The sequence below is a fragment of the Dama dama genome, chromosome 8 (assembly GCF_033118175.1).
Source record: "Dama dama isolate Ldn47 chromosome 8, ASM3311817v1, whole genome shotgun sequence".
Taxonomy (NCBI): Eukaryota; Metazoa; Chordata; class Mammalia; order Artiodactyla; family Cervidae; genus Dama; species Dama dama.
Window position 1 is genome coordinate 19,875,495 of NC_083688.1, and position 19,617 is coordinate 19,895,111.

Below are 19,617 nucleotides of genomic sequence, written 5' to 3' on the forward strand. Positions count from 1 at the left end.
TTTTTATTTTTGGCTGCACCATGAGGCATGCAGGATCTTAGCTGTCCAACCAGGAAACCAACTCAGACCTCCTGCATTGAGAGCACAGAGTCTTAACCACTGTACCACCAGGGAAGTCCCAAGAAGAGGTGATATTTTTAAGCTCAATCTTGAAGACCAAGTGGGAGCCAGCTGGATGGAGAAAGCATGCAATGGAACAGGAATTCCTAGACAAGAAAATACATGTGTGAAGGGGTGGTAAGTGGCAAGTGGTTAGAATTTTTTCTTTTGTAACTTTTGTTTTTTTCCATATATGTCCTTTACCATAACCTAAAATATGTATTATTTGGTTTATTCATTTGGTTTGTTTTTTAAGGGGTGGCAAACAACTGCCTGTGGGCCAAATTTGGCTTAATGTTTTATGGCTGGAAATCCAAGGATGGCTTTCACATTTTTGTGGGTTGTAAACAAACAAACAGAAACACCAGAGAAGAATATGCAGCTAGGGTCACAGGTGGTCCACAAAGCCTAAGATATTTACTACCTGGCCCTGGATATAAATCATTTCAGAGACATGACTGCCTCTTTCCTCCAGTGAGCTGAATTTCCTCGTGACCAGGATATTAGCACCGCTTTGTTTACCCCTCTGTCTTCAGGACAGAGTAAAATGCCCAGTCAGTAGATTCTAAAAATAATTGTTGAGTAGATAAATATTATGTGGCTGGAGAGGTAGGCAAAGGGCAAATGGTAGAGAAACTTGGATGCTGGTCTAAGAAATTTGTATTCTTAAAGCAAGGGGAGACTTGGAAAGATTTTAAGCCAAGAATATTCCTTGCTTTTTTGAAACCTACTCACAATTTAAATTCTCCTTCATGGAGGATTTTTTTAAAATTTATTTTATTGAAGTATCATTGACTTACGATGTTGTGTTATTTCTGTTGTATAGCAAAGTAATTCAGTAGTATATGTATATATTATTTTTCATATTATTTTCCATTATAGTTTATTATAGGATATTGAATATAGTTTCCTGGGCTCATGAGGCTTCTTTGACTACCCCATTTGAGGTGTTCTCTGCTGATGTCTATGGGGTCACACAGAGTCGGACACGACTGAAGTGACTTAGCAGCAGCAGCAGCTGCTGTGTTCATCTCCCACAGAGCTCAGTGTCTTGGTACCCAGCCGACGGCAGAGTGAGAAGGCTGAGTATAGACTTTGCTTTTTACCTTTTTATTTTGTACTGGGGGATAGCTGATTAACAAACAATGCTGTGACAGTTTCACGTGAACGGTGAAGGGAGCCCGTCATATGTACACATGTATCCATTCGCCCTCAATGAGCATGGACTTTGGAACCACATCAGAGTGAGGTTCATCTCTGCACTTCCTATCAGATTGACACTGAGTAACTTGACCTTTCTATTTCCCATCTGTAAAATGGGATGATAGCAGTCATCTATGCATAGGGTTGTTGTGAGAATTAAATGAGTCAATATTTGTAAAATTTGGAATAGTACCTGCATGTGGGAAGGGCTTCATAGGTCTTTGCTAAAAGTAACACAACAGTTCTATTGTATTATTCATTTTCTTTTTGTTGTTGTTTAGTTGCTAAGTCATATCTGACTCTTTGTGACTCACGGACTGTAGCCTACCAGGCTCCTCTGTCCATGGGATTCCCCAGGAAAGGACACTGGATGGGTTGCCATCTCCTTCTCTTTGCACGTATGCCTAAATCTCCTATGCAGACTCCTCAAGGAGGGGAAGACTGCTTTTTTGTACCTTTAATAGCTTTTCCACTATTTGCAATGGATGTCTTCAAGTCAGAAATTCAGATAAAAAAATGAATCATATTGAAATTAGCGAGGTCTAGATAGTATGATCTTTTGCTGTTGTTGTTCACTGTCTGCTCTTTGGTTATGTGTTTGAAAAGCCAAAAGGAAACATACAGGACAGCCTCCATGCATACTGTACTTTGTTAGAAGCATAGAAATAACATGTGTCCTTCTATATTTCACAGAAACAATTTTTAATCATAAATTAGTCTCCTTTGTGCATTCATGATGTTAGAGCCAAATTTAGTTTATGCAAGCACAGATATGCTATTCATATTTTTTTTCCAAAATGTTTGCAACACTACCTAAATCATCTAGGATAATTTAGTGAAGCAGTGTTTGTTTATGAAGACTGGACATTTGTGCCAGTATTTTTTTTTTTTCTTTTTATGTCTTGACTTAGACCAGTTCCAGAGGAGTTTTATAAAATTAATACTACTTTCTATTTCATTGCTAAAAAGGCAGCACAGTCTTCTGTGCATTCTGTATGCACCTATAACTAAACTATCTCTTTGACAGCAGATACAGGGGGACCATCCCAAAGACCTTATAGCTGGGCATGACTGAAGTGACTTAGCAAGTATGCACACATCCCAAAGACCTTGATTTGCTCATTTTCCTTTATAGAAAAAAAAAATCGTAGTTTTTTCCAATGCTTAGCCATTTTTTAAGTTAGAGAATCAGTTGGATTCAATCACACTCCAGAACACTGGTCGAAGTCACTTATGTGAAATCCTTCCTAATTCTAGGAGAGATGGCTATTTAGCTTGCCAGCTTGGTCTACAGAATTCTAAACAGAATTTTAAAATCAAATCTACTTGGACTGTAAATCCTTACCTGAAAAACAAGTAAATATTTGTTCAATAAAATCTGACTTCTCAAAATTGATTACAAATTACCCAAAACTTGATATGGTTTTGCAACTACAAGCACACTATCTTCCCTGCTATATAAGTTTGATCTGCAAACATTTAATTTTACCCAGCAATTCTGTTTTACTAAAGTTACTCAATTTGATCAGGAAGACTGCAAGGCAAACTTTCTTAAATTTTGATTTAATATTGATTGCATTGATCATATAACAAAACCTGTCATACAAAGTGCTTAAATAATTTGAAATAATGTGAATGGGTTTGAATTTTAACAGCTGTAGCTAACAATTATCAGCCTTTTAAAGTCACTGACTTGTAATCAAAACAGTTTCTCTTCAGTAATTATTCTCCAAAGGTCTCTGAGCATGAGAAGCAGTTTTTAGATGCAATCAGAAAAATTCATCCTGGCAGTTGATAGAACAGAGTAGAATTTGAAGTGGAAGTTTCTATTCCAGCCAAGGAAGTTTTTTATGTGGAGTTTTCTAAAGGTTTCATTTTCACCATTCTTGGCCAAAGGGGGGCTTTGAGGCTTAGAATCTAAAAATTGACTGGTGACAGTTTAAAGACAGCAGACTGAAATGCAGAATTAACTTAGAAATAAAAAGTTATGATTAAAGAGGCGATGTATTATTGTTAAAGTGCACAAAACCCAGTTCTAGTGGAACTCAGCCATCAACCGGCTTTGTGTGCTTGGGTGCAAAATTAAACCCTGGGCCTCACGGTGCTCATGTGTCAACTAAAGGGATTTTCCTGGATAATTTCTTAGTCCTAGAATCAGCTCTGATGTTCTGGTCTAGCTGTAAAGAAGTCTTTACCTTTGAGTCCTGGCTCCCCTTTGTCCCCCACTAAGTGGAATATCTGGGGAGACCCGGGAGTTCCTCTCTCTCCCTGCTCCCCCTTGGTTCCTGGGGGTCCTCTTGCGCCCTTTACTCCTGGAATTCCAAAGCTCCCTAAAAGACAGGAATAACAGCATCAGTCCCTTAATTCTTTAAAAGTCCATGAGGATTCGAAAGCTAACAGTGCTGATCATAAAACAAGACAAATAAACCAAAAAAGGTTAATAGGGCTAAGAATTTGATGAATAGTTGCTCCCAAACAGGCAGCCACATGAGGGCAGTGGTCAAAGCCTATAGGGAGAAAAATATGCCTCTATTCAAATGAGAAAAAGGAATACAGAAAACTGCAAAATTAAATACACGATTCCCTCAGAAATACTTTCTCCTCAAAGAATAAAATATAATTCATGTTTCTGCTAATTAAATGAATATTGTTCATACCTTCTAATAGCTGGAAGATACCCCATCACTTACCCCTCTGTCCTGGGGTGCCTGGGTTCCCAGGAGGCCCTGGGGGACCAATGTGGCCTGGAAATCCCATCATCCCCATTATTCCTTTTTCACCTGTGGAAAGAAATTAACACAAGGCAGCACACGTTGTAAATAATGAGAAAAGCAAATACTCCATAAAATAAAGTATACTTAGAGGAAAGAGAGTTGAAAAAATGATTTCTGTAAATAGGAAAATAATCATAATAGTCTAGGAGATGGGTCAGGAAATGGCCTTTTTCTTATATCACAGATGTAGAAGTCATTGATAGTACATCACACTTATGGGTGAGGAGAGACTATGGCTGAAGTTCGGGAGCCTTTCTTCCTCTCAACCTTTGATCAATAACTTTCTGTTATATTCCCTTATCTTACTTCCTTCACAACCTTTGTCTCTAGATGAATTTAGTTCTTCAATATATTTGTTATTGTGTCCCCACTGTTGGAGGTGGAGTCTTATTCAGCAATGTGTCTCTAGGGCCTGGAACAGTGATGGCATATACTAGAGGCTTAATAGTATAAATGAAAGGTTAATTAGCAGATTGAGTCCTTTTTCAATTTCCTTTAAAAACTTTTTAAAATTTGAGTATAATTGTTTGACAGTGTTATATTAGTTTCTGTTGCACAACAAAAGGAATCAGCTATAAGTATACATATATTCCCTCCCTTTTGAGCTTCCCTCCCAACCCACCACATTCCAACCCTCTAGGTCATCACAGAGCACCGAGCTGAGTTCCCTGTGCTATACCACAACTTCCCACTAGCCACCTATTTTACACATGGTCGTATATATATGTCATGCTGTTCTGGGCTCTTCTCTTGAGGAGAGATCAGCGAGGTCCTTATACCATGAGAAGACTGTTGAAACATTCTCCCCCAAATATACAAAGCATAAAAATTGGTGTGATAAAATGAGTTATAAGGGAATACTATGAACCATGATCTGCCACAAAATTAGATAACTTAGACAAAAAGGACAAATTCTTAGAGAGGCACAGATTACCAAAATTGACTCAAGAAGAAATAGAAAGTCTGAATAGATCTATAAGAAATGAAGAGATTGAATTTGTAATTTTTTTTTTCTTCTCGGAGTTTTATTGCTACAGGTCTTAAAGTCTTTTTTTGCTTGTTTTTGTTGTTGTGAGTTTTTATTTTTTTCTTCATACATATTTTATTGAAGTACAGTCGACTCACAACATTTCAGGTGCATAGCAAGGTGATTCAGTCATACATATACATATATATCATTTTTGAGATTATTTTCCATTATAGGTTATTACAAGATATTAAGTATGGTTCCCTGTGCTATACAGTAAACCTTTGTTATTTGCTGCATATCTATTTTTTTTTAAATTAGAAATCTAGCATTCTATTCATGCTAAGGCAAACAAGTGGAATCACGACTGACTAAACAACAGTAACTTAAAAGGAAAATGTGGAAAATAAGGGAAGAAGAATAACAAAAGCAAGGGTACCTGGTGGTCCTAAAAATCCTGGATTTCCTGGATATCCTTTTGGACCAGGTGGTCCCATCTCCCCTCGGTGACCTGGCGTTCCTGGTAGTCCAGGTTCTCCAGGAAATCCTGACCTATCCAAGCCCGGGATACCTGGGTCTCCCTTTGGCCCTGTTTCACCTCTTCTGCCTGTATATAAATGAATGAATGAAAAAATGAACACACAACTGCTTTCCCCACCAACTCCAGATATATTTCACAGCTGTAAATACTTAGCTCTGTGATTTGAGCAAATCACACACTTATCTAATGATTGATTTAATTGATTGATTTAGGTCCCCTTTTGTAGAATTCAAAGATCCCTTCTGGCTTTAAGATTCTGTGTTTCAATGCTTCATGAAGTGATGATAATCTAGAATTTAGATTTATTTTCTAGTCCTGCAGGCACATCTTGGGAATGCACTTTCTGACTGTGGCTCAGTCTTTAACCTGCAGGATTGGTACTGAACCACTCATCTGGCAAGTCTCAGATGCTTCTGGAAACAATGATAGCACCACTACAACAATTAACATTTTGGCTAAAATTTTGCTTGTTATCATATTAGAAGTGTGGTAGCTGAGTCCTAAAGGATTTTTTTTTCCCCCAGAAATAGTTCACAAACCTGGTTGAGAGAAGCCAAAAAGATAGTAAATTCCCCATGACCACCTCATCTTCATAATTAGATTTATTTTCATATTCTTTTATGTTGCTTGTAAAGCAACTGACTATATGTTCTAGTTTGTAACTTGTAAACATATATCTTTGCATACATTCACTCTGTTTCAATAATTAGGATACATTTACCACTTTAATATATGTATGAAAGTATTCAAGGTAAAATATTTTTGAGAGTTTATATGTATATATATGTAAATATATATCTATATAATTTCAGTGTTCATATTTTCTTGCATACAAGACATAGACCAATTTTACTATAGTAATTTCAGGTCTCTTACTCTATCGATGGTATTCACTGCAATGAATCTATGACAACAGGTTTCTGTTTTTGAAATCACTTTTCCCACTGAACAGTGGTCAGGACTTTTTACTGGACAGTTCTCATGTCAGGCAGCAAAGCTCAGAGTAGGAGTCCCATGTCACTTGCCCACCTGGTGATTGGTTTCAAGGGCCTCCCCCTACCTGGTTGCCCTTTCAATCCATTTAAGCCTGGAAGTCCTTGAGCTCCCATGGGACCCTCTGTGCACCTTCCTGGGGGTCCTCTTTCTCCAGGTGGCCCAGGCTTCCCTGGATCCCCTGCAAAATAGAGCCCAAAACACAATAAGGTGCCAAACTCAAGGTCTTAGTATTGCGATTCCAGTCATTCTCCTATAACCTTCCCCCCTGAATGGAACTTATATTTATTACCATTGATAGTACCATAGTCCTATGTCTAATACAGAGGACACTGGTTAAAAGAAAAGAAGGAAGGAACGAAAAAAGAGGGAACAAAGGTAGGGCAGCAATGGAATGGAAAGTTGAATGGAAAAATAATTAAGCCTCCCACATTCTATTTACTGAGCTAGAAGTTTGAGAAGAATTCTTTACTTGTAGAGCACTTACACACTCAAATGGCAGCATTGTAGCTGAGCTCACAGTGGAAAAAGGTAACCATACTTGCTATTGTACCTCGTGGTCCATCAAGCCCTCCAGTTCCTGGAACTCCAGGGAGACCTGGAGGTCCAGGGAGTCCAATTTCTCCAGTTTCCCCAGAGCTGCCTCTTTCTCCTGGCAAACCTGGTGCTCCGGGTTCTCCAGGCATGGCTAGTCCTGGCTCTCCCTAGGGCACAAAAATGATGTTAGTTTCACTGCATCATGCTTTCAAATCCTTACTGACTATAGACTGGTCTTTAGAGCTATTTATTTGAAAATAATATCTCCAAGATGGAGGTTCTACATCCCTTTTTGCATAGTCTCCACCATTCCATCCATTTCCCCTTTTCAACTCTAGTTGCTGACTTTTTAAATAAAATTGTGCTTACTAATTCTTCCTAGCCTCCACTTGTTAAGAACACTGTGGAATTTTCTACAGTCTAGATATCTCTCCTTTTGATAGTTTTTCTCATAGCTATTCATGTTGGTTTCTAAAGTTTTCCCATTTTAAGAACTCCAAATGCTTCTGAAGATTAAGGAAGAAATAGAGAGGCAACTTGGTATTCTTACACCTTCTATCTCCTTTCTAAAGGGGAGGAATAATTTAAAGAAACTTAAAAAAATCAATATCTTCATCATCTACAAATATATTGGCAATTTATGCACACAGAGCATCCTGACTGACAGGGGCATATGATCTGGCCAACCGTAATTGCTCCTCTTCTCCCCCATATTAGTTTAAATTTTAATTCTCCAAGACCTTGATTCCTGGGAGGCCTGGCTTTCCAGGTAAGCCTGGCTTTCCCATTTCTCCAGGACAACCTGGTGATCCTTTGGTTCCTGGAAACCCTCGGTCTCCTAGAGAAAAAAATAATAAAGGTTGTAAGATAAGTCTTAAAAGAGCCTACACAGTAGCTCTCTCATCTTAAAGTGCTTTTGCAAGGCAAGCAGCCTTAGGAGTTTTCACGAAAGCTTGAGAAATGAGAAAGACAACTGCTAAATTAGCACTTTAAAAAAGTAAATTCCAAATTAGACTACATTGGTTCCCAGTTTAAAAAAATTACCTTCTGTATTTTTGTTGTTTAGAGCCACTAAATTCTGGCAAAGTTTAAACCACTGATACTGATTGACAATTTGGCTGCCTTTTTTAAAAAGTATATTTCACATACAGTGCACAGCCAAATGAATTTTTACATGGCTATCTGATGTGAGCAGTGACTCATTGGGAAAGACCCTGATACTGGGAAAGACTGAGGGCAAGAGGAGATGGGGGCAAAGGAGGATGAGATGGTTGGATGGCATCACTGACTCAACGGACATGAGTTTGAGCAAACTCTGGGAGATGGTGAAGGACAGGGAAACCTGGCATGCTGCAGTCCATGGGGTTGAAAGAGTTGGACATGACTGAGTGACTGAACAACAACAAAGTATAGGTATCTATTAAGAAGAATAAATTCCTTACAATCCCACAATCAGAATCATTATTACCATTTTAGTGAATTTCCGTCCAGTTTTTTTCTTGCATTTTAAAAAGTATGATTGAGATGAGACTGCATAAAATGTGAATTCTTCCTTTTTTGCTTAAAATTATTCTAAGATTTTTTCCCCCATTTAAGACTAGTGGAAAACATCATTTTGAAGGATTTAATGGATATTTCCTATGCTATTCATTACATATGTTTACATTTTATAAATATCCACAATGAACCTTGTGTTTAAAATTTTTTGAAAACTTACCCTTAGGTCCAGGAGGCCCAGGGAATCCAATTCCTGGAATTCCTGGTTCACCATCAGGCCCCGGGAGACCCAGATCACATTCTCCTGTGGATCCAGGGATACCTTGAAAACACACAGACATCCATGTCAGCACCTTCCCTGTATCTTGCCAGAAAACAAGATGTTTGTTTCTGCATTATTCCAGACCTTTTTGGAAATTAAGAAATAATAACCCCAACTTCCTACCCATTCCTATCTAATGAGCTTATCATTAGGAAGTACAAGTAATTTAAAAATTTTTTATTTTTTATTGGAGGATAATTACCTTATAAATTGTGGTGGTTTCTGCCTTACATCAGCATGAATCAGCCATAGGTATACACCTGTCTCCTTCCTCTCGAATCTCCCTCCCACCCCCCACCCCATCTGATCCCTCTAGGTTGTCACGGAGCAGTGGCTTTGGTTCCCTGCATCATACAACAAATTCCCACTGGCTGTCTATTTTACATATGGTGATGTACATGTTTCAATGCTACTCTCTCAAATCATCCCACCTTCTCCTTTCCCCACTGTGTGCAAAAGTCTGACCTTTATGTCTGCATCTCCTTTGTTGCCCTGCACATAGGATCACCAGTACCATTTTTCTGGATTCCACATATATGCATTAATATGCAATACTGTAAATAATTTTGAAAATATAATTTAACTTCTAAAATGAATTATTTTTGATGTCTTGAACTATATGCCCCCACGCCCCACCATGAATGTAATGTTAAGTTTTAGATGATGTTGGCAAAAAAGTTAAGCTTTCAAATGAAGAAGCTATGGGAACTGTCCCAATCAACCAGCAGTTCACATTGCTTGCTCCTCCACCAAAAATCCAGGAAGTCTGTTCTTCTCTCCAGTCCCTCTTAAGGAATTGTATCAATTCTCTTTTGGAGTCAGAAGTACTAATGGGAATAGTCCAGATAACCTCAAAGGACAACAGCAAGTCTCCTGTCTGTTGGCTTGTCCCCTGTGACCTAAGCTCTTTATTGGAGCCAATGAATTTGTTTTCCTTCTAATGGGAGAGTTTTAGCCAGGAGAGTCAGGGTGCCATCTGCTCCCATGTACCAGGCGTGGCAAAGGGGATACTCACCAGGTGGACCCCGGGGACCAGCACGGCCTGGAGGCCCAGGGGGTCCTGGGGGCCCTGGGACTGGTGTCGAAACACCAGTTTCTCCCTCAGGACCTTGAGAAAATGTACAGCATAAGATTGGTTTGCATATTGAAGTTTTTATTTGTTCAGAAGGGAAAAACATAATTATAAGGGATTCATAAACATACCCCAAGGGATATAAAAAATAATCTCTGCTTCCATAGCTTCAAACCTGGCTTAAAGATGACCAGCTCATAGAAACTCTCTTATTCAATTGACAAATATTTATAAGCATCTGTTATTGGTTAAGCCTTGTTTTAGTTAATAGTCCAACATGCTCATCTATTAAAAGAGAACCTATTCTAAAAAAATATTGATAATATGGAATTCAGCCTAACTGCTAGTGAATACTGGCAGGGTATTTGTTTATTGGGTGACTAGTTTTCACAGGAAGACAGTATGGTTTACTGAATAAAGCACGAAGTGAGGCCTGACAAGTTGAATTGGGCTTGAATCTTGGCCCTGCTCTTTGTAAGGTCTATGAGCTTGAGCATGTTTTTTAACCTGAGTTCCTTACATGTTGAAGAAATAATGACTGCCTCCCAGGGAAAGATTTGAGATAATATTCTGACCAAAGTGCGTGTGTGTGTGCACGTTCAGTTGCTTCAGCTGTGTCTAACTTTTTGCAACCCTGAGGACCATAGCCTGCCGGGCTCCTCTGTCCATGGGGTTTCCCAGGAAAAATACTGGAGTGGGTTGCCATGCCCTCCTCCAGGGGATCGTCCCAACCCAGGGATTGAACCTGGGTCTCCTGATTCTCATGCATTGCAGGCAGATTCTTTACTGTTGAGCCACTAGATAAGCCCTCTGAAAACAGAGGCTAATATTAAAACAATTTTTACTGATCAGAATCACCCATATATTCATATATTTATAGAAAAAATAAGTTTACAGTAATGTGATGGGAGAAATTTGATGATGATATTCCCTTTGAAAGAACAAAGGGGGATTTGAAGATGAATTAGAAGAAGGTAAACCTATTTGTTAAAGGGACAGATGGTAAATAATTTGGAGTTTATGGTCCAGATGTGTCTCTGTTGCAATAACTCTACTTTCCTAGTGTGAGAATAGTGAGGAACAATCTGTGTGCCAATAAAACTTAACAGGAAATACAACTTTTAGTGTCTATTGTATTGCCTATAATTTTTACATCATGAAATATTATTCAAAAAAATTTTTCCAATAAATTGAAAATATAAAAACCACTCTGAGCTTGTAGACTATACATAAGTAGGTGGTGGGCTAGATTTAGACTGTGGTCTGCTATAGTGTGTCAATCTTTGGATTAGAATATGAGCCTTAAAGTAGGTGCAGAAAAAAATACTCATACAACTCATATAACCATATAACCATAAAATAAGCTTTACATATGTGTATGGACAGAAATGCATGCATGCAATTTATAATGTACTATTGACCCTTGAACAACATGAGTTTGAACTGCAAGGGTCCACTCATTGGCAGATTTTTTTCAATAGTAAATATTAGAGTACTACGTGACAGGCTAGGTTGAACTATACAGATAGGGAGGAGCTACACACAGAAAGCCTGATTCTAAGTTATACACATGGAGAGTTTGTGCCCCTAACTCCCATATAGTGTTGTTCGAGGAATGTATATATAAATGAATGTGAATACTACAGGGGATGCTGCATTCAAAATCTTATTCCTGGTGAGGGATGCTATAAAAAGATTTGGAGACCACTGGTACTGAATCACTAAAGTGATTTTAGAAGTAAAAAATTACCAATGCAACATTACTTAACACTGTCAGTAACAGGAAATTCTCCTTTTCAGCCATGTTTTCCACCATGGGTAAACATGAGGGTCCAATCCCTCCTGAATACCACAGCTATGTTCAGTACACATAGATCCTAAAGTTAATGGCACTTTATGACTATTGTCAATACAACTTTTCTTCATTTGCCTTAGATATTTTGAAGTTTTATTCATAAGCCATTTATGAGGTTATGGATCAAAAAGAACAAATTGCAATAACATGAGTGGGCCCTGGGGCTAGGAAGAGGCTTCTCAAGGTCAATCCTACAGGTCTCTGCCTCCCCTTTGTTTGTCATACCTGACTTCCACTCATCTCTTAGGATCTATTCATTCCATTTCTCTATATCAGGAATGGATATAGACTATTCCTAGGAAATTTCAGCTGCATTGCTCAGTAACATTGCTCTCTACCACAGCCTCTATGTTCTTTCCCAGAGTCTATAAGTTGACACAGTCTTCTTATTAGAAGTCAGTTTCTATATATTCACTAGTCTTGGGGGAGTTACATTCCCTCTAGCTCTAGGAACCATCAACCCACTCCACAGGAAAACAGGACTGGAAAGAAAACTAACCAACCGGCTTCTCCAGGTGGTCCAGGGGCTCCAGGAAGTCCTTGGGCGCCCTTTGGACCAGGCTCTCCCTGTGGTCCATAGTCTGATGGTCCAGCTGGTCCTATGGGTCCTGGGGACCCAGGGATACCAGGATCCCCTGGAAGACCTGGGTCCCCCTTCTCACCACTCAGGGCCTGTATCAATAGGAATATGTTCGTATAGTGATTCATCCAGTATCTCCTTACACAATCTCACATGAATATGAATACCAGTTAGGTCATCATTGAGAAGATCCTGAATTAAAAGGCAGTTGTTATTGAAGGCATTGTTTCTAAAATAAGCACTGAATGATGTCTGTTGTTTCCTGCCTTTTGGGATCCAGCAACATGTCATTAATGCTCTCAAGTCCCACTTGAGATGTCCTATAATGGAATGCTACGCATGTAACAGCCCAGAAATCTCACCTCAGATTGGCCAACGATGCAAAGGGCATCGGAATTGACATTCATGTTAATGTCACATTTCTAAAATAAACCCAGTACAGCAAATCATCATTTGATTGGTTTTCACCAGGTATCTTCATTACAGAGGAGATATTGAATCTGTACTAATTTTTTCTCAAATCTTTTGTTAATTTCATCATCTCTAGCTTTGAAAATGAGTTGTATCTTTTAAAATTGAATTTGACAAAATAACTGAAGTTCCTCTTTCCCCCCAAGTGAAAGTGAAAGTGTTAGTCACTCAGTCATGTTTGACTGTAACCTGCGAGGCTCCTCTGTCCATGGGATTCTCCAGGCAGGAATAATGGAGTGGGAAACCATTCCCTTCCACAGGGGATCTTCCTGACCCAAGGATCAAACGCAGGTCTCCCACATTGCAGGCAGATTCTTCACTCTCTGAGCCACCAGGGAAGCCCATCTGACAGGACTTTCATTGTTCAATGTCAACAGGTGGCTAAGCAGTCCTTCTTTTAAGATGGCAGGGTGTAAGACTCAAAACAGTTCCTTGATACTCCCTTACTTTCTGGGACATATTAAGAACTAATAAAAAAATAGGGAGATGTAAATAGGAGCATCATACGGACTGTATTGGGCTTCCCTGGTGGCTCGGATGGTAAATAATCTGCCTGCAGTGCAGGAGACCCAGGTTTGATCCCCAGGAAGGGAAGATCCCTTGGAGAAAGGAATGCCAACCCACTCTAGTATTCTTGCCTGGAGAATTCCATGGACAGAGGAGCCTGGCAGGCTATAGGTCGAAAAGAGTCAGACACGACTGAGTGACTATCACTTTCATTTTCATGGACTGTATTAATGCTAGAACAAAAGAATTCTGTACTCCAGCCCTTTTTAAACATAACTACTGCCTTGGAGGGACAGCTGGCAGTTTGCCAAAGATGAGTCTGAAACTGCTAGCTGCTCTGGCCAAAGAGGGTTTTGTACACAAAGAGATGTAGGAAAGATTGCATATCATATCTACATTTGGGGAATCAATTCATATTCTCATATTAAAGGGTTTGTGAATGAAGCTTTAAATTGTTTCCAAGTTTCCCTGTTCAAGGTAGAACACTTTTGATTGGATGACACTGATAAGCCTTGGAGTAACTGGTATTTCATGAAACACGCTGAGTAGCATGCCTTGTGAACCTCTCAGATATATGTGATAAGTGGTCGGCCTCTGCCTCTATAACATTTAAAAATAAAGGTCAGTAAGAACCTCTCACTTGAACATGTGAGAGATTTTATACATGAAAAGACAGGATTTATACAAGCTTAAGTATTGTAAATGACAACACTTTAGATTTTTTTGATTACACTAAATATTTTATCCTTTCAGGCATTTATTTTTACTTAAAAGAATGAACAATGTCCCCAAAATACTGACTAAAACTTTCTGTCACTAATCATTTTCTGAACTTCCCTATAAACTCATTTAATACAAATGTGGAATTATTACTTGTGTATGAGACAAGATCATTGTCAATGTGGAATTTTATTTGGGCTGAAAACATCATTGAGAAAAAAAGATATTGAGTGCTACATATTTATTTTGTCAAAATACTATAAATATTTGTTCTGGTTTGAGGGATGAACTGTGCTGAAATTCCAATAATTTTTTGAAATGAGATCAGCTGATGTCTTAACTTTAGAGCCCTTCATTCAGAAAGAAGGTAATTTGGAAAAAGTTGCTGAGTACCAACCGGTTCTCCTTTAGGTCCTGGTAATCCTTTCACTCCCGGAGTTCCAGGAATGCCATCCAAGCCCTTTCTTCCAGGATGTCCTCGGAGTCCTGGATCCCCTGGGGCACCCACTTGTCCCTCTGGCTGAGATGCTTCACCTTTTTCTCCTTTAAGTCCTGGCTGACCCTGAGCACCTGGGAATCCCTAGGGTAGTAGAGAAATGTCTGCATTGCATTGGGTACAGTTGTTCTTGTCAATCTTAAAAAAATGTCAGTAAGAACTTTTCAATTTTAATGGACATGAATTATTTTCCAGACACTTTCTTTGACCCACAAGTATGTCAAGCTTTTTGGCTTTATTTTTACTTCCAAAACTATAAAAAAATTCAGTTAGTTTAATTCAATGCAACACCTATAATAATATAATTCAATATGATGCCACCATCATTATAATTCAGATTATGTTTGAATACTGATAAATTTTAATATGCATCCATGGATAATTTGATTCAAATACATTTATCCAAACATGACTTTCTGGTTTTAAATTTTTTATGATTTTTTATGAGGGATCTTCCTGACCCAGGGATCAAACCCAGGCCTCCTACACTGCAGGCAGATTCTTTCACTGTTTCAGTCACCAGGGAAGCCCCACAATATGCATCCAAGGATAATTTGATTTAAATGCATTTATCCAAATATAACTTTCTGATTTTAATTTATTAACAATTATATTAAAGTATAAATATCATAAAAGGAATCCTTTGTAAGACTACAACTAAATGATTTTTAGTAAATTTATACATTGTGTTGCAATCGCCACGATCCAGTGTTAAAACATTTCTATCACCCCTCCAAATTCCCTCAGATCTACTTGCCGTCCACCCCTATGCCCAACCTCAGCCTCAGGCAACCACTGATTTACTTTCTGTCTCTGATACCATTTGAAATGATGATAAATTCATGAATTCACTTATTCATTCACAAACATTCATTAATTCATTCAACCCAAAAGTATCAACTAAGTGCTTTACTATTAAGTAAGCCTCCTTCTGAGGCACCAAACCGACAACTCATATGGACAGCAACCATTATCTCCAGAGTGCTCCAAACTGAATCTAAATAAAGCTTCAAAACTATGAAATCTTACTGGAAATCCTGGAAGACCAGCACTTCCTGGGGACCCTGGGCTTCCTTTAATGCCAGCTGCCCCTGGTTCTCCTGCAAAGCAGTAAATTATTAAGTGGTCAATGAACACAAACTTGGAGCAGCCAGGGTAAGGCAGTGTGTGAGGAAAATAGGGTGTTTTCTTCTGAAGAAAGAAAATTTCTATCTTAAAACACACAGTGGAGGATGACAATGGGAGTTAAAAAAACTGGAAAAAGAGTTATGTTCAAAATAAGTACTCAAATTTTAGCTTCCTAAATTCTTGTCTTTATAATTTTAAGGAATACACTTATTTTTTCCTAATGATAAAAGTAATGGATGTTCATGGTAAAAAAAAATTATACTGAAAGAAAAGAATAAGAATCATGCATAAATCTACCACCAGAAGATAATATTTGCTAAAATTTTCATGTGTATTACTCATAAAATTTTATATCCATAAATGTGTAGGACTTCATAATATACTTTTTTTGGCGTCACACTATGCATATGTCAATAAATACAGATTTATAGCTTCACTTTAAATGGCTGTAGCTTATTGTGTGTGTGTGCACGTGCACGTGTGTGTGTGTGTGTGTTCAGTTGCTCAGTTGTGTCCAACTCTTTGTGAGCCCATGGACTGCAGCCCACCAGGCTCCTCTGTCCATGGGATTCTCCAGGCAAGAATACTGGAGTGGGTTGCCAGATCATTTATTCAGCAAACAGCTATTTTTAGGCATTTAAGATTTTTTTGACATGGACCATTTTTAAAGTCTTTACTGAATTTGTTACAATATTGTTTCTGTTTTATGTTTTGCTTTTTTGGCTGAGATACATGTGGGATCTTTATCTCCTGGACCAGGGACCAAACTCACACCCCCTGAATTGGAAGTGAAGTCATAACCACTGGACCACCAGCAAAGTCTCTATTTTTAAACATTTGCATTGTTTTATTCAATTTTAGCTGTTGTAAACAGTCCTATGATAAATACCCCATATTTAGCTCTGCGAATTTAACCAACGATTTCCTTTACAATAAATTCCTAAAAGTGTACCTCCAAGTCCAAAGAGGTAAAAACCTTTCTGAGGCTCTGGATATCTGTTGTTAAATTGTGTTTTGCTATACAACTGTATAGTTCCTCTGGGTATTTAAATATTTTGGTAAAGAGGATCCCTTTAGAGGGTCTTTTGGATGGATCTAAGGTCAGTTTATTAACAAATGTTTATTCATATTTTATTTTAATGCAAGATGTGAGTCAGGAGAATTCTTTTATAGTAATCAGAACAGTTTTACCATTTATGCATCTTCTTTAAGCTATAGCTGTAATTCCTCAAACGTAAGGAAACCAAGGAAAATATAGCGATGCAACTGGTTGGGCAGCAGCAATGAGCTGCCCACCTGCATCTCAAGCTTTGGGTCAGAGATGACTCTGGGGATGTAGGAAAATTATGATAGCTTTCCTTTTGTTGCTTCTCTTCTCCTTTCCTTGTGGTTTTTTAACATTTTCCCCCAAAGACTTGGGTATCAAATAGAAGCTACAGAAAAATACTTCCCCTGTTCTTTGCCCCATCCTTTCCGCTCAGGCTTGTCTCAGGTAGTCAGCAACTAAAATGCAATAGAGGGAAATGCCATGTTTTATGGGGTTTTTGGCTTTCTTTATGTTAACAGAATGTTTTTGAAGGTTTCCCTCCAAATTCACGTAAACTGCACCCTGACATTGAGCAATCTGATGTCTTTTTTTTTTTTTCTGTCCAGTGAGCGGAGCCTTTTGGTACTTGCAAAAACACTTGGGTGTAAACTGTCCTACCTTGGAATCCTTTTTCGCCTTCTAACCCTGGCAATCCAGGGGGGCCTGGAGATCCTGGGACATAAGGACACTGTATGCACAAGAGGCCCGGCTCCCCTGCAATGAGAACACACTTGCGTCACTCACAAGCCCACACCGAGTCCTCAGAAAGGACTGAAACTTTCCAACCACATGACCATTTATTACATCTAAATTTTTTTCATGTAGTGAAAATTATGTATATATTCATACATATCTAGGACATGTATATTCATAAAAAATAATTTATTATATCTGCTTACTGTATCTGAGCTTTTCTTTTTCTTTCTTTCTTTTTTTTTTTTTTGCATTATAGAAAGGAAATCCGAAGAGCCCAGTAACAAACATTTACTATCTCAGTTTTTCTCTCGAGTGCAGGATAAAACTCACATGCTAGGAACAGCCAATGATTTATTGCACAGGTGCTAAATAAATGATTGATTTCCAGAGAAATAAATACTATTAGGTAATCCTTTTGGAAAAGAAGCCATCTGTGACTGTCTGCTGTTTGGGATCATTGTCTCTGGGAAGTATAAAATAAGTAATGATAATGGTGATGAGAATGACTCATTCTGATCAAACATCACAGACTGAACTAACCTTTGGGTCCACCGACTCCTGGGATACCTGGCGACCCTATATGGCCTGGATGTCCACCAACTCCAGGTGGACCTTCACGAAAAACAATACCACCTGCAAAGAGACAACATCTAAGCTAATTTTTTTATTTCTTTAAGTATCTTTTTTCAATTAGCAAGTGTTTTAGTAATGTCTTTATTTTATATGCATTTCCCCATCTCTGTTTTGCAAGTTGAGTCTTGTGAAGGTTACCTGCCACTGAAAAGACTGACCAGCTTTCCTTTCACATCACACACATGATTTTTTTTTAAAATAAGGATGCAGTTCTATTGCAAGTGCCCCGGGTTCCAGATCTTGACTTGAACATTCCTGAGCTTCAAGAGTTATGCACATCAGGCTTGTCATCAATAAAATGAGGACATAAAACCTACATTTGGGAAAAAACCCAGAGGGCTAAGAGTCCTGACACATAGTGAAGCATTTTAGTTTTGTTTTGCTTTGTTTTCCACATAGATGCCCTCCTTAACTTAACAGATTTGTTCTTAGACATTATGCCTATTAATAGGATAATTTCTTTGATGGTTGTTAGCCTAGAGGAAAGCTTTTATTTATTATTTATTTAGACTGCTCAGCTTATCAGATCTTAGTTCTCCTGACCAGGGATTGAATATGGGCCACGGCAGTGAAAGCATCAAATCCTAACCACTAGACCACCAGGGAACACCCTTTATTTATTTTTTAATATTACTCATAGAAGTAGGTACTTAACTGAATTTCTTTATTAAGTTTTCCAGATTATTTTCTTAATTTTCTATGTTTTAATAATATTGTCTATAAATAATGATTCCTCCTTTCTTAAAAAGATCTCTGGAAGATTCTTAAGGCTAGTAGGAGGGCTGAGTATGAAACAAGACCTCCTAGGTACCTGCCAGGAAAGGCATTTAAAAATACATGGCGTGATCTGTATGTTCTTGAGATGCTATACTCCTATCAGCCAACACATTTTGTGAACTGGCTCTGTCACAGGATGGGGGGAAAAGGACAACTTCATCAGAACCTCCAGGTACCAGTTCACATCCTCTGGGCAGCAGCTCTGTGGTTTCTGACCCACTTTACTTGATAGCTTCTTGCCTCGGTTCATATTGCTCACCTGAAATTTCCTACTCTGGGGCTTTCCTGCTTATGCCAAGGCATGGGATGCCCTGGAAGCCATGGAAACAGAGTCTGGAAGTGTGTGTGTGTGTGTATGTGTGTATGGTGGTGATAGTAGGGTGTTCATCTTATCCCTGGACAAACTTTTGCCTCTTGGTCCCCATGAAAAGTTTATCCTGAGACAAAGTTATACAGCTTCTTGGAAGACAGTCTCCAGGGACTGAACAAGAAGTCCCACTTGGCCTAGGCCAACGTGATAACAGTCCCTCCTCTGCTCCACTCCTCTGTCCCTGCCTCCCTCTCTGTCCTCGGGCTACTGCTGGGCTGATCTTGCCAAGCAGTCATGCTTTCACAGGCAGCTAATAAAATGAAACACCAGTGGAAAGATAGCACCTAAGGTC

The 19,617-nt window shown here is 38.6% G+C and overlaps 1 protein-coding gene across 1 annotated transcript in view; it reads right to left on the reverse strand.

Moving 5' to 3' along the window:
- The window catches only part of COL4A3 (collagen type IV alpha 3 chain), a 168,948-nt gene that overhangs the window by 42,969 nt on the left and 106,362 nt on the right, over nucleotides 1-19,617 (reverse strand). Inside the window, exons 22-34 of the mRNA XM_061148595.1 lie at nucleotides 18,086-18,178; nucleotides 17,468-17,563; nucleotides 15,664-15,734; nucleotides 14,536-14,718; nucleotides 12,364-12,532; nucleotides 9,949-10,041; nucleotides 8,832-8,933; nucleotides 7,855-7,952; nucleotides 7,131-7,281; nucleotides 6,645-6,758; nucleotides 5,483-5,650; nucleotides 3,993-4,082; nucleotides 3,498-3,632 (exon numbers count right to left, since the gene is read on the reverse strand). Of these exons, the coding sequence (XP_061004578.1) occupies nucleotides 3,498-3,632; nucleotides 3,993-4,082; nucleotides 5,483-5,650; nucleotides 6,645-6,758; nucleotides 7,131-7,281; nucleotides 7,855-7,952; nucleotides 8,832-8,933; nucleotides 9,949-10,041; nucleotides 12,364-12,532; nucleotides 14,536-14,718; nucleotides 15,664-15,734; nucleotides 17,468-17,563; nucleotides 18,086-18,178 (1,563 nt within the window). The remainder of the gene's footprint in view (nucleotides 1-3,497; nucleotides 3,633-3,992; nucleotides 4,083-5,482; nucleotides 5,651-6,644; nucleotides 6,759-7,130; nucleotides 7,282-7,854; nucleotides 7,953-8,831; nucleotides 8,934-9,948; nucleotides 10,042-12,363; nucleotides 12,533-14,535; nucleotides 14,719-15,663; nucleotides 15,735-17,467; nucleotides 17,564-18,085; nucleotides 18,179-19,617) is intronic.